The sequence below is a fragment of the Catharus ustulatus genome, chromosome 6 (assembly GCF_009819885.2).
Source record: "Catharus ustulatus isolate bCatUst1 chromosome 6, bCatUst1.pri.v2, whole genome shotgun sequence".
Taxonomy (NCBI): Eukaryota; Metazoa; Chordata; class Aves; order Passeriformes; family Turdidae; genus Catharus; species Catharus ustulatus.
The window spans coordinates 39,842,638-39,856,218 of record NC_046226.1 but is presented as its reverse complement, the minus strand read 5'-3'; the positions used below and the strand labels follow the sequence as shown (position 1 = coordinate 39,856,218).

The window sequence follows — 13,581 nt, the reverse complement described above, 5'->3', positions numbered from 1 at the left end:
ACAGAGATAGAACAATTAGTTAGAGTCTCTTGGTAGAAATTTATATTTGCATACATTTATGGATTTCTGAAGCAAGCCATGTAGTTTCTTTCTGATTGTGTTGCTTCACAAGATGCCATTTGTCGGGAGTATGCATTCTTTGTTTTTGTAAACAGAAGTTATAACCATACTAAATGTGGAAAACATCTGAAATGCTTGGCGTGTGGTTCTAATCCATATCCTGTAGTGTGGGTTGAACTGTCAGAATGAACAACCTGTGTTTCATTCTGGTATCAAGAATATCTGCAAGGTATAAAACTGGTTTAAAACAGCAGCAACTGTCAGGTTCTCCTTTTACCTTTTTACTAAAAATATATAGGAGGCTTTTTAATAGTATTCTTTTCTGCAGAATTGGAAAGCTTATTTTAAATGTCATGAACTGTTTCTGCAGAATTTGTGGTGATCCCTTTCCAATAAATCAGCTTTTTAATTGGACGAATTAGTCTAAAACTCTGTTGTTGAGTCTTTTCATTGCAAATAAATACAAAGGAGTATTTAATGAAATACTAGGGAAGGAATTATTTGCTGACAGTAAAAGGTAATACACAGTCTAGCAAAACTACCTCTAACTTTTACTTCTTACTTGTTTCATAGTGTCCTGTGAAACTTCAGGCCTTTTTTCTACTACTACTCCTTCTCCTATCTCTGTATTGTAGATTCCTTTAGGAAGATAGATAATACAAGGTTCTTTCAGAACTTCCTAAATATGTCCAGCTACGTAGGACAGAAAAACCTTTCATCGTGAAAGTCTATACGACTGAGAAATATTAGTTCAACAGTTTTCAAAACCAAATTTATGTGCCACAGATGTCTCTTTTTTCCTTCCCTGATTTTAAATGTGATATAATAAAACATACTGTTCCATATTGGAACAATGCTTTATTTAGAGTAAGGTATAAATGCTTAACCTTAATTCTCCTTTTATCTATTTTAAACACCCTTGTAGTAAATTAGAGAGAAAAAATCCTTGTCCATGCTAAGTCTTAGAATTTGCAGTTTTTTTAATAACGAAAAGGTTTTTTTCATCAAGTAAATTCCTTTTCTAGTCTCTTGGTAGGGAAGCTTTAAAAACCTTGTTATGTGCATTCCAGAAATCACTCTTGGGGACTGAGTTGGAATAAAAAGTTTCAAGTTGCACAAATGAAAGATAAAGAAGGGTTAGAATCAGTGGTAAGCCCAAAAGTAGGACTAACTGGAAAAAGACGGACAACTCCAACGGCTCAGTTCTGCTTTATGCTTTTCTGATGTTTTAAATTTTAACTTTCCTCCTTCCTTCCCCTCATCTTCCAGGAATTTCTCCTCAGATGGAGGGTACATGTGTTCCTGCGTCTACCCACACTGTATCTTCATCTATAGGAAACACAAATGGGGAGGAAGTGGGGCCTTCAGTTTACTTGGAAAGATTAAAAATCCTCAGGCAGCGTTGTGGCCTTGACAACGCAAAGGTATTGTACTTGACACTTGTAAATCCCCAATCCCCTGGGGAGGCACTTGATTTGCACTTACTTTCTTTTTTTTTTTAAGAATCCAAATGCCAGAAGGCAGATTCCAATCAGAATTTCTTTCATTTATAATGCATGTCCTAGCTATTCACTGCATGTCACTATGCCTAGTATAAATGACTTTAAACTCATTACTTGGCCAAGTAGGCTTACATTTCAGTCCACTCTGTCTACATTGCTGGTGTTATGTGCAGGTTGTCCATACAGGCCTGTAGCTTATTATCTTCCCTTGCTGGGAAGGTGAGTCTCAGAGAGGTTCAAACAACAACTGTTCTCTAAATGTTAACACTTCAGAGATGAATGATGTGGAAATTCTAGATCTTTCTGCTCTGAAACAACCATGAGAGTTGAATTAAAACTATGATTTTTTTATATATTTTGGGTTTAAAGTTACTGAGTTACAGGAGTGCTGAATGAGCTTAGTATTGGAAACCTGTGGACCAAAATTTCTTACAGTTCGATGATCTGTGTGTTAAGAATCTAGTGCCAATTCCTGAAATTGAATTCAGCCACTTGAGAAGTGATGTTCATTCTAGGAATAGTCATCCAGATGCATCACTGTTTTAACCTTTGACACAAATTTGAGTATCAGCTTAGAGCTCTGAGGAGGGGAAATGTTTCCTACATGATAGTAACACGGTAAGTAACTCAGATGGGAATATCAATTGGTAAAAGAACAGTCAATTGACACTTTGAATCTTTGACAGGTTCTGTCTTGCCTGTCAGTCGAAGTTTCCTCTTCCCATTCTTCCAGAAAATTCATTGTCTGCTGATGCAGCACATAGACAGGGATTTTTTTTTTTTGTTGTTACAATTTAGGCCGTTCAAGACTCTGGTAGTATATCTCAGTAAAACTCTAGTCTGCAGGCAATTTTTTTGTCTTGAAAGACTAGTTTCTTTGTGTCCTTGTTGACACAAAATTAAACATTAACTACTCCGATGATAAGAACTTAGTATTGTAATTAGGTCAGCATGGTTCCGACTTTGACAGCAACTGACTTTATTGCTCCAGATCCATTTGTGTTGTAGTGCTCCTTCCCTTTCCTCTGTTTTTATTGCTTGCTGCAGAGATGAAAACCCATTGATTATGATTTGTACTTTTTATATGACCTTTACCACTATATGTCTTAACATTTTACTTTCTCCCCTTACAGCAGGAAGACAGAACCCCTCTGACGTCTCTACTCTCTAAACCGACACTCCCTACAGTTGCATCCTCTACAGATATGCTTCACAGTAAGCTCTCCCAGCTGCGTGAGTCCCGGGAGCAGTACCAACATCTGGACCTGGACTCCAATCAGACTCATTCCTCTGGCATTGGAACTACCCTGGCTTCACCCTCTTCTGCAGCAGCCAATATTGATGACTTGAAAAAAAGATTGGAGAGAATAAAAAGCAGTCGCAAATAGAGATGCCAAGAGACGGTATCGCTGTTGCTTGGGGCTGTCTTCAGCTTTAGTTTACTAAACTAGAAGTCTTCATAGTTAAATGGCCTCGTTTAGGCCTAATGTATACAAACTGGTTTATGTATAATACAGTGGATTTTGGGGGGGTTGAGTTATTGTGGCACAAGTATTTGTACATAATCTGCTTCTCAATGAGCATCTCTGACAATAGAAAGCTGTCTGTGTATTAGTTTTAGTGTACAGACCTGTAAACAACCATCTTCTTGCTCAGACTAGTTTCTCATGACTTGGGGTTTTTATTTGTAAAGTTGTCTTTAAAATCTTTTCCTAGTTCTTAACTCTTAGAAGACCTTTAGTGATTTCACTTTTAATTTTGTGAATTCTTCTCCATGTAATCCTTGAACTGTTGATTCTGTATGGACACATGGCATGAAGTAACTAATTTAAGTGTCTTTTGTAAATAAAGTTTGCATTAACTATACCAGCCTCTATAGGAACAGCAGTGACTGCTGGTTAGAGGTCACTCTATTCCTGAATGTTAGGGACTGGGCATCTAGAAATTGAACTAAGCTGCCAGGAACCTGGGGGTTTGGATACACTGTAGGGAAGATAAGTGGAAATATGCTGTCTGTGGGTGCAGTCCTGAGACTTTGCACTCTTACTTCTATAAGCAGTAGTACATTTTTCATATAGTTGCTTTTTTTGTTTTGGAATAAGTTTCTGTAACTTGAAAATATTTAGTTTGCTGAAATGCTTATTCTGAATTACCTAGTCCTTGTGATGCCTTTACCCAGATAGTGTGGTCCCATCTGAGGAAGCTTTCTTTGAGGGAGCCTGCTTCTGTTGATATGGAATAGAGTAGCAGTGGTGGACGGTCAGTGGACTCATTTATCCTCATCTGGTTAAGCAGTGTTCCTTATGCAGGTGAACCTCACTCACTACATTCTTTTTGCTCTTAAACATAGATGTTACCATATTGTAACTAAGACATGCAATAGAACTAGTCTGCAAAAGTTGTAGCTGCCTTTTTTTTTTTTAATGAGTGATTAGCCTTTTTCAGAAGCTCCAAATAATGAAAATTAAGGCTGTGTATTCTTTCTAGCCCTTTCATTTCTATGGAGGTGATGTATTTTCACCTTGCTACTGCACTTCCATGTGAAAACTGGTTTTGAAGCATAAATTGCACATCTGTTCCATAGCTAGAACTGAGTTATTGAAGAGTTGGACAGACAGGCTTAAAATAACACATTTCTATGCTAGACTTTAATCTGTTCTATGTAACTGCTGCTTTTGTTGTTTGCTAGGTGTGGACCAGCATTCTCTGCATAAGAGCCACTACTGAAACTGTCTTGCCTGATTACAGTAAAAACATGGCTTTAAATTAGTACTTGTACAACAGATCTATGCCAGAGCTTCTGCAGATGTCTGAAATCTTCTTTTCACAGGACCCCTAGGCTGGGGTTGCAGTTGACATAATGCTGCTTGGTGCTTATGGTGAGTTTGCACACTGTGACAGCAGGCGATTGCGAGCATTCTCCATCCTGTGTTAACTGATATGATGCCATTCATTGTTCCACTGCCTCGATTTAGTAGTCACAGTCTCCTCTCATAACTTGAAATGGGCATGCACTTGTGGGACAAAGCTCTGTTACAAGTGGAGGTTTGGCCCTTTTTGGTAAGTGCTGTGGTTTTGTGCACTTAAACTGGGGCAGTTTGTGAATAGTTTGTGTTGGCTGACATTAGAGTTACTGCCACTACCTCTCAATTACTAGCTGCTCTCTGAAACTTAGTGACATTAATCCATATGTTCCTTTACCATATTCAGTAGACGTTCTGAAGAACTATTTGTTAATTATCTCAGGATGTTAAAACAGCAATGCCTGCAAACCTGCATAAACTATTTTAAATTTGAGGCTGAATCAGAAGTGAAATACAGGAATAATTGAGTAGCAGAAGATAGAGTTGTTTTTATGAATGAGTTTTTGCCCTGTGTCTTTGTAGTGTTTGGTTGGACTCAATATCCTGGGAGTTCTGAACTAAAACTTGTGCACATAAATTAATAAAGCCTAATCTTTAGCCCAGACAATATTTAAATAACATTAAACTGAATTTTAAAAATGATTCTTCTGTATTGTTTGTAACAAGTCAATATGAACAGTGGCTTTCTCCAGAAACTGTATGGTCCTGGTTCCCCTCCTTTGTCACAGATTATTTGGTAGTGGTGAAGAGATGAGGCTTAAAATTTAAGTATTAGAAGGGCTAAACACTTTCAGTGTTTAGTGTCTGTGGTTATCAGTGACTTTAAACAGTCATGAAACCTGAGCTGTTGAGGTTTTGCTCTTTGGACTTCTTTGAGAGGTTGGTTTTTATGCTTTATTTGGGTAATCAAATTGCGCTACTTCATCTTGGTTCCCAAATGAGCCATCTAAAAGGAGGTGGCCAGATACTAATTGATCAATAACTTTTCTTTAGAGTAACTAATTTCACTGTTGCCTGTTTCTGTGACTTTATGGCACTATGAGTGAGAAGTTTAGAAGTGTGGTGCCATAGGGAGCAAGGAAAATTTTCAAATCTCATGATTGTCTTAGTGGGAAATTGGGCTGAACAAAATTGGGTGGTCAAGAATTTGTGTTTACCGCTGTGCTTTTGGGTCCTCAGTGGTCCACAAATTCCTGCCAAAGAGGAATTTGTGAATGACTGAAGCTTGTTTTTGGAGGCATCCCTAAACAGCATTTATAACACAAGCAAACAGGTATAGTGCAGGATGCTTCCTTTGCAGACTTTGACAATGACTGCATGAATTGCTTCCTTCAGAACCTTGCTATGCAAGTGGAAAATGCACAATGAGGACTCGGCACCATCTGCTGTGTAGGAACTTACTGGAAGTACTCCTTAATGTATTCAAGCTGCTATTCCTTTGTAGAATGAATTGCACACAGCTGTTGTAGCTGAGAACAATGTTTGATCAAAACAGCTTCTAATTGCTTTACCTTTGACATTGGTGTTTTGTGTAATGCCACAGGTGCTGTAGGGTGGTTATCTCTGGTACATATGTGGGTCAAAAACTAGAACAGAAAATTACTTGTCTTGAAGGGAGGAAAAGGATGGTGCATAAGGGCATAATCTTGCTTCCTGTGACTGACAAGGCCATTATATGAGGTCCAAAATGTGTTGATTATAGCTAATGGAAGGGAGGGGAATTTGTTCGAAGCACAACAGATAATTAGCAGTATAGCTAGTGCTGTGGTACTCCTGTCATGACTTACTTAGATCCAATGGCAACTAAACTCAGCATGAATAAAAGGAAAATGGGTTTCAGAGCTTTTATTTTCAAGGGTTAAGACTTTGTCAAGTTGTAAGGATATAACTTGTTCCACTTCAGGGTCTTCTGTGCTCATGTTTTAAAGTGGAGCATTGTAGCAAAAATGAGAGCAAGCAAGGTAAATACTTCATTTATCGCCTGTGATTTTCGACGACTTTTCGTATCCACTTTTTCAGGCGGAATACGTGGGTGTAAAATCCATATTTGCCATCTCGGTCACAGCCTTCTCCCCATGAAACTATTCCCACTTGATACCAACGGTTGTCATCTGGGTTCTAAAGTAAAGAAAAATTGGGATTGGCACAGGGAGCAAGAGACTTTGATATAATCAGAGGATCATTAAGATTGGAAAAGACTTTTCATTATGAAGTCCAATCTTTGACCAAAAACCACCATGTTAACTAAACCAGAGCACTGAGTGCACTCTTTCACTGAAGAAATTCCTCCTGATGTCTGACTTGAACCTCTCTTGGCACACCTTGAGGCTATTTTCTCTTGTCCTTTGCTGTCCCTTCCTTCTTTGGAAGAACAGGCTGCAATCTCCTTTCAGGAGGTCTGCCCTGAGCTTCCTTTTTTCCAGGCTAGACAACTGCAGCTCCTTCAGTCATGCCTCATAAGACTTGTGCTCTAAATTGTTTAGCAGCTTGGTTGCCCTCTCGGATGTAAACCTTGGATGTGCCCCAGCCTGTTTAATGGTGGATGCTACTTTGGGATTCAGACTGGCATCTCCAACAGAGTTTGCTGGAGTAATTTTGTCTCTACTCTTAAATCGCTAATTAAGAGTTGACCATACTCATGCATCCTGCAGGTGATCTCCCAATATGCTGAGAGCTCAGTATAGAAATGGGGCTGGATGACTGCAGGATTTGTCTCCATTGCTCACCTTGGCCGTGAGCTGGGTTTGCTTCAGCCACTCAGTGGTGGCTCAATTCTGCTGCTGTCTGTGAAGTTCAGCATAGAACAAACCTATCTCTGTATGTCTTATAAGCTTGAACTTACTGAACATACCTTCATTACGAAAGGTCCCCCACTGTCCCCTTCACAGGCATCTCCTCTCTTTGACACATCAGGACTGTAACCTGGCAAGAAAAATGGACATTTAACTGTAGGGGGAGTGGCTTGTGTTGGCCATGTTTTCTTTAAGGTTTTGGGATAAATGGCATAAATGTTTTGAGACCCATAAGATTGGTGATTCTGTCAACTCTTGGACTTCTGTTTTATGTAAAAATTCTAATTCTGCATCTGTCTTTGCAGCATTTTTGAATCCACCCTCTGTGCTCTCATTCCTGTTTTTTCATCAGAATTGCTGTTCATGTCAGTTGCACTGACACTACAACAGCTGTAGCTTGAGCTACTGTGCTTTACTTAGAAAATTATTTGTAATAATCTGTGTTCCCTGTTCTTCTGTTTGCTATAGAGATAGATTGGTGTCCCCACTTTGACCTTCCTGTCACTGTAAGTTCTGCTTTTCCTAGCTGTCTTCCTAAAGTCTCACTAAAAAGAGAAAGAGGAATTTGTTCATTCCTGATAAACTAGATAGTATCTCTGCATTTTCCCATCACCTGTCTCCATTTTTTTCTGTATGTCTGCATCTCATCTATTTCAAAAAATGTTGTCTAGAAAAAGAATCCATAAGAGCTGTATATTTTCAGCACAGTCATGTATCCTGACTCAAGCAATCACACGTGTTTAGATGCAAGCAGCGCAAATTTAGTCAAAAATCACAAGTCTTGCTTGTAGGAACTGATAAAATCTGTATAAATGAAGAATACAGCAGAAACTATCAAACTGGTACATAAATCCCTTGGTAACTTGAATTCTGTGTCCACTTCCCTTCTCATTCAAAAAGGGTATGATGCTAGAAGAGATTTAGGAAGGTGGGAGCCTTCAGAATTTGTGGCCATAAGTACAAATGGACTCCAAAAGATTTGAGACAAGCTAGTAGATAGGATAATAGGAGTGCAGCCTTTAATTTATGAAGTCACTGAACTGCTCTGTGAACTGGTGAAAAGATAATTTATTTGTGCTTAGTTCTCCCTCAGCTTTAACTTCTCCAGTCTTCATGTTTTCTGAGAGCTGAGAATTTTTTACCATGGTGAACTTAGTCTTTGTGGAAGGCACTTGCAAATTTATCAGAAAGTAACCTTGCTGCACAAGTCGCATCAGGAGCTCAGAGCCCTTGACTTCTATGGCAAGTTGTGCCTGTGACTCAAGTGTTACTTACCTGCACAGAACATATTGTCAGTGACTTTAACTCTGGTAGATGCCTTGCAGGTACTTTGATCTACAATGGGCACATTGATCTGTTGCAGAACTGCAGGCAGGATGGAGGGGCTAGTGCCCCATGTTTCTTTCAAGTTTCCCCAACCAGTTACTCTCCCTTTGTAACCTGCCAGCATCAGCCTGTGGAAGGAAGCACAAGTATAATTAAATGTATTGCAACAGCTTTTTCCTGCCTGGCACTCTTACTGCAAATTGCCTTGAAAAGTTATCTTTTTCTCTCTCTTCTCCTCACCTCTGCACGACCTCTTTGGTAGGCAGGCAGACAGGATGGATGTAGTCACTGAAGCTGATGGGTCTCTTTAAGTGCATGAGTGCAATGTCTCGGTCCATGTTCTCTTTCCAGTTGTACTTGGGATGGATGATGATTTTATCCAAGAGAGCAATCTTCTCTTTATTCTTTTCATATCTGAAATAGTTATGAAGGAAAGAACTCGCTGTACAGTAGCAGCTGAGAGTCTTAGGTTTGTGATACTCTCAGCTTTGTACCGTCTGAGACAATGCTGTCTTTGCATAGGAGCACCCTTTTAAATTTATCAGGCTTCCTTGCTCCCTTCCACTTTAACCTTCAGGATCAGTAAGAGCAGCAAATGATAGCCCCATCAGATCCTGTTATTGAGAGGCATGTAACATTAGCTATAATATACTTCCTTGGATACTGAATGACAGCCCAACTCCAAAGTATTTCATTACTTCAAGAGGAAGAGTTCCTTCTCACTTCATTCACACTCTTACTTTGCTCTTACGTGCTTGCCAATCCGCACCAGTATGTCACTTGTACTTAAGTTCTTGTCCCAGGGTGGATAAAAAAGACAATGAGCAGCAGTCAGGATCCAGCTGTCACTGATAAGGCTGGCACCACACAGCAGCTCCTGAGGAGACTTTTTGTAAAGCATCACCTGCCTGAGAGATGAGGAGGAAAGAAGCCCTTAGCGGGACTAAATGGGTCCTGGTGTCATGCAGAAAGTGCAGAATTGGCAGTGAGCAGAAAACAATATTCTGCTATATTGGCAAATGTTTCTGCTATATTAGCAGAATTTTTCCCTGGACATGTATATCCTATATAGTAGGCCATTTACCTCAGTTTTTTTCACCTGAAGAAGTTTCTCATCCTTTTTTGTTCCAGCAAAGCTGGAAAGAGGAAGACATGAAGATGAAACATATGAACATACTTGCTTTCTCCAGTGATTGCATACTTGATTCAAGAGGTGAGTTTCTTTCCAGCTGTTTTTGTACTGCTCTGTCAACCACTTGGAGAAGCTGTGATTAGAATCTGTAATTTGTGCATGCTGCCTATGATAGGAAAGTTCTTTTATTTCTACCTGCTTGAGCCTGAAGAGAAGGAAGACACATTTCCCAAAAACTGTGCAAAGATAATACTTACCAAGGGGCACTGCCAACTTCTGCTTCATCCCCACCGACAATTCTTCCTGTGTAGGAATCCAGCAGCTCCCTCTCACTTTTGTCTGTTATCTTTTTCTTTTCAAATAAAGGACGAGTGCCACAATCTGAAAAAACAAGCAATCTGTTGTTACTCTACCTGATTCACAGTGCAAAGCTGTTGTCTGTAGTGAGCATGCAGAGCTGGAAGATCTTAGGAAGTGCTCACTAGCTGTATGATAGGAACTGGATATTGACTTCTAAGAGTTCTTCAAGGAATTTAAATATCTTCCCCTGCTTTTAACAGCTTTTGGCTAGCTGTTCTGAGGAACAGAGAATAGGAAGAAGCTACAGCCCTTCGGCAAACATGCTGTATCTAGAGTTTTTGCTCACCTGCTTCACCTGAACCAAAAGTTTTTTCATCAAAGAAGGCTTTGAACTCTTTAGGAGTAGTAGAACGTCCTGATATTCCCTCAGACTCTTCGTTCTCATCCTCTAGCAAGCTGTCTGAGAAATAGAAAGACAAACATGGTAAAAAGCTTACTTATAATTATGGCAACTATACTTAATGTAAATGTTCCTTTCCCCACACAGTGGGTCTGTGATGGAGTGATGTTTTAAAACACCAATGCTCTTTTTAATGTGCCTTGTCCACCAGTGTGCATTTTCAGGGAGCAGAGAACACCTGAGAGAGGTAACAGTGCTATGCACCTAAGGCAGGTTAGTACACATGACGTATGGACAAACAGGACTCCCATGTACATCCTTGTCTATGCCTTCCAGGCCATGCACTTCATTCTACTCCTTGTTATTTGCCACTGCCTCAAATCTGTGCCTACCCAAACCGATGAAGACTTCTCACCACAGTAGTGCAGATCACAGTAGTCAAAGTAGGGTGGTTCATCTGTGACACACCAGACACCCTCGTCATCTCTGTCTGGATTCCGACAGTAATTCTCCAGCAGCTCCACTTCTGGGTCCATCTGTTTTCCATGGAGTGCCTCTTTAGCTTTCTCAGAGTTCCATGGCAGACACTTAGCTCCAGACACAGTGACTGAGAGAGTCCCTGTGTAAAGCATGCCTTTCTCTGGTTCACAAGGCTCCATTAGTGCAGGTTCTACAGCTCGTGGTGTAAATGGAACTGTTGTTCTATCTTCGCCTGGAAAGAGAGAGGGCTGTGATTTAATCCATAGCTGTGCACTCAGAAGTGCTGTTAGCAAATAGCACCAGAGCCCCTTTACTAAAGCCTAGAGTTCCATGGGGCCTCCCGCTATGTTTGAGAGCTCCCACAGTGTGTCCATGCATGTGGTGGCCCTCTAAGATATTGCAGTGTCAGAGGTGGTCCAGCAATCTGTGAAGTGAGGCTGGCACTATTCATCACACTTCTCTTTGTCACTAAGATATGAGGAATAATATCGTGTTCCCTTCTCAGGCATCTTTGATAACCAGCTCAAGGGATGGATAGGTGTCTCAGGCATCATAGTTCTGCTATATTAGGTCCTCCAAGACCTTATTCTAATATGCTTAACTAGGCCATATTTGGGGGAGCCTTTTACTATGGTATTCTACTAAAATGGCAAATTTAACTTTTGCCAGTGTTTCTAAATCTAATGAGAAGTGAAAAATTTCCCTGCAAGACTCTTCACGCATTTTCTTGCAAGTGTCCTAATGAATGCAAGTTTTAAGCAGCATTTCCTGCAGGAGTGGATACCCAATAATCTGTTCTTGCTTGGCCTCAAGGTGCCTTCTCCTTGTGCACAGGGGGAGTCCCCATATGAAGAGTGACGCCGTTTGACTGTTCACTCTGCTGCACAGCAGCCACTGGGCAAGTAGCATTTACCTTATTTGGTGGGGCTGCTTCTGTTTTTTACTCATGTCAACATGATTATACAAGAACTGTGCGCAAAACCAAGGCTTTTCCAATCCTGCTATATCCATGCACGTGGAAGTGTAACAGTAAGATACTGCAGGTCAGAAATTAACTGGTGAAACAGAGGTAGTACAGATGCCTAATGGCCTCAAAGCAGAGCAGTATTTGTTCTCAGTTTGTAAGATTCTGCAGACCACAGCAATGGTAATGGCTTTTAAAATTTCAATCTACCCCATGTCAAAATGGTTGCTGATCTCTAACTTTTGCTTAGGAATTGTTCCTTCTAGTATCTGTTTTTGGAAGAGAAACTTGTGCTGTGTGGGAAGGCTTTCTCTACCAGTTCTTCTGCGACAAAGACCAAGCCCCAGGGGAGATAGCTCTGTACTGAGGAGAAACGGGAATGTGTACGTGTAGGGGGATTGTCCTCCATGTCCAGTGCAATGATGAGAAAAGGGCATCTTCTCTTTACTTGAGATTGTGAGTGTTAAATTTCACACCTCCACAGGAGAGAATGCTAAAGCGGGCAGTCAAGTACCAACTGTATTTAGTCCTAAAGGTAGGAATTCAGACAAAAAAAAGATTATGACTCATGGCTGTCACAAATTACAGACAACTGGGCCAGGATTTTGGGGTGACTGACTAGAAAATACTGTGTAGTACATTCTGGAGACTGCTGACACTGGTTTTAATTTAGATCTAGATTAACGTAATCTAGAGAAAACAGCTCATTATGTATGTGTAACTCAGTGACTTTTCTTCCTCAGCTCCTTTACCCTTTAAGATGCAGCTTCTTTACTCCTACTGAGCCCTGTTCATGTATGCATTTCCCCCTCCTTAACCCTCTCCTTGACTGCTTTAGTATGTCTGAGTGCAGTGTTTTGCTGTGAGTGAAGGGCTCTCTGGAGTGCTGGGGCGTACCACACACAGGGATGGGACACGCCTCCCGTTCCACCGTTGGGTCTCTAGTATAGCACCATGGGCCTTCTGAGTTGTTGTCTGGGTTCCTGCAGTAGTTCTCAATGAGGTTGGGATAAATGGTGGCATTGAATCTATGAGAGACAAAGCTGGTTAGGCTAGGAAGGAAGGACAGCCCACAGAATTCTTAAGGGGTATGCAGGAGATGAACTTACTTAGGAATATGTGGATATTTGCTTTTCCACACTTGACATTCAATCCCAGACTTGGTGTGGCTAATTGTTCCCCGATAGTTCTGACCCAGCCCAAGAGCACAGTTACCTGTCAAAATCCCAATACAGTGCAAGCCAGAGTCAGTGGAACTGGATGTTGCATTTTTTAAGGTCAGATGTACCATCTCCCATATCCCTTTAACTTTTGCTGGGTGCATGAGCCTGCAGAGCAGAGGCATCCTCTTCCTGTGAGAAGAGCCTAAGCTTTCTCTGCCTCATCAGAGGGAGCTCTGTGCTTTGCTTTGGCTCATAGCCTTTCTGAGAGGCTGCTCACGCCCGAGTGTGTTCCAAGGATAAGGCTATTTACCCCATGCTATTTCAGTGCACAAGCCAGATCATTTGTTGAAACGGTTAATGGGGAAATAAAGAGTAAGAAATAATTCCTCCCCTGGTATTTTTTTTTATAATTAGATGGCTTCTACAACATCAGTTTAATTTTTTTTTTCTGTACAATCTCTGCAGGAAGCAAGTTCCTGGCACTCACTGTATCTAGGAGATTGAGGTCAGCATGAAGTTCATACCTTCTAGACAAGCATCCAGAACTGTCCTGGACTTTTCCAGGCCCTGACATACTAGCAAAATAAGAAGAAAGAGA

At 40.7% G+C, this 13,581-nt stretch overlaps 2 protein-coding genes across 6 annotated transcripts in view; one reads left to right on the top strand and one right to left on the bottom strand.

Moving 5' to 3' along the window:
• Window positions 1-5,068, top strand: part of CKAP5 (cytoskeleton associated protein 5) — a 55,033-nt gene extending 49,965 nt beyond the window's left edge. For all 5 annotated transcript variants that reach the window (XM_033061809.2, XM_033061806.1, XM_033061808.1 and 2 more), the window contains 2 exons: window positions 1,330-1,484; window positions 2,696-5,068. In XM_033061809.2, coding sequence (XP_032917700.1) covers window positions 1,330-1,484; window positions 2,696-2,950 — 410 coding nt within the window. In that variant the 3' untranslated portion in view covers window positions 2,951-5,068. The remainder of the gene's footprint in view (window positions 1-1,329; window positions 1,485-2,695) is intronic.
• Window positions 3,000-13,354, bottom strand: F2 (coagulation factor II, thrombin). Its single transcript, XM_033061810.2, has 10 exons — window positions 12,930-13,354; window positions 12,718-12,848; window positions 10,792-11,088; window positions 10,323-10,436; window positions 9,934-10,057; window positions 9,285-9,452; window positions 8,785-8,958; window positions 8,494-8,672; window positions 7,278-7,348; window positions 3,000-6,544 (listed from the first exon to the last, which is right to left on the bottom strand). Exons 1-10 carry the CDS (start codon window positions 13,163-13,165, stop codon window positions 6,401-6,403), a joined length of 1,638 nt encoding a protein of 545 aa, XP_032917701.1. The 5' UTR covers window positions 13,166-13,354; the 3' UTR covers window positions 3,000-6,400.
• Window positions 13,355-13,581: the final 227 nt, after the last annotated feature.

Excerpts from the sequence above, each read along its gene's own strand:
- F2 (XM_033061810.2), bottom strand. The coding sequence starts at position 13,165 with ATGCCTCTGCTCTGCAGGCTCATGCACCCAGCAAAAGTTAAAGGGATA. Across the intron at positions 11,089-12,717 it reads GTGTCCCATCCCTGTGTGTG|GCGAAGATAGAACAACAGTT; the intron begins GTACGCCCCAGC and ends CTCTCTTTCCAG. Across the intron at positions 8,959-9,284 it reads GGCAAGCACGTAAGAGCAAA|ATATGAAAAGAATAAAGAGA; the intron begins GTAAGAGTGTGA and ends TAACTATTTCAG.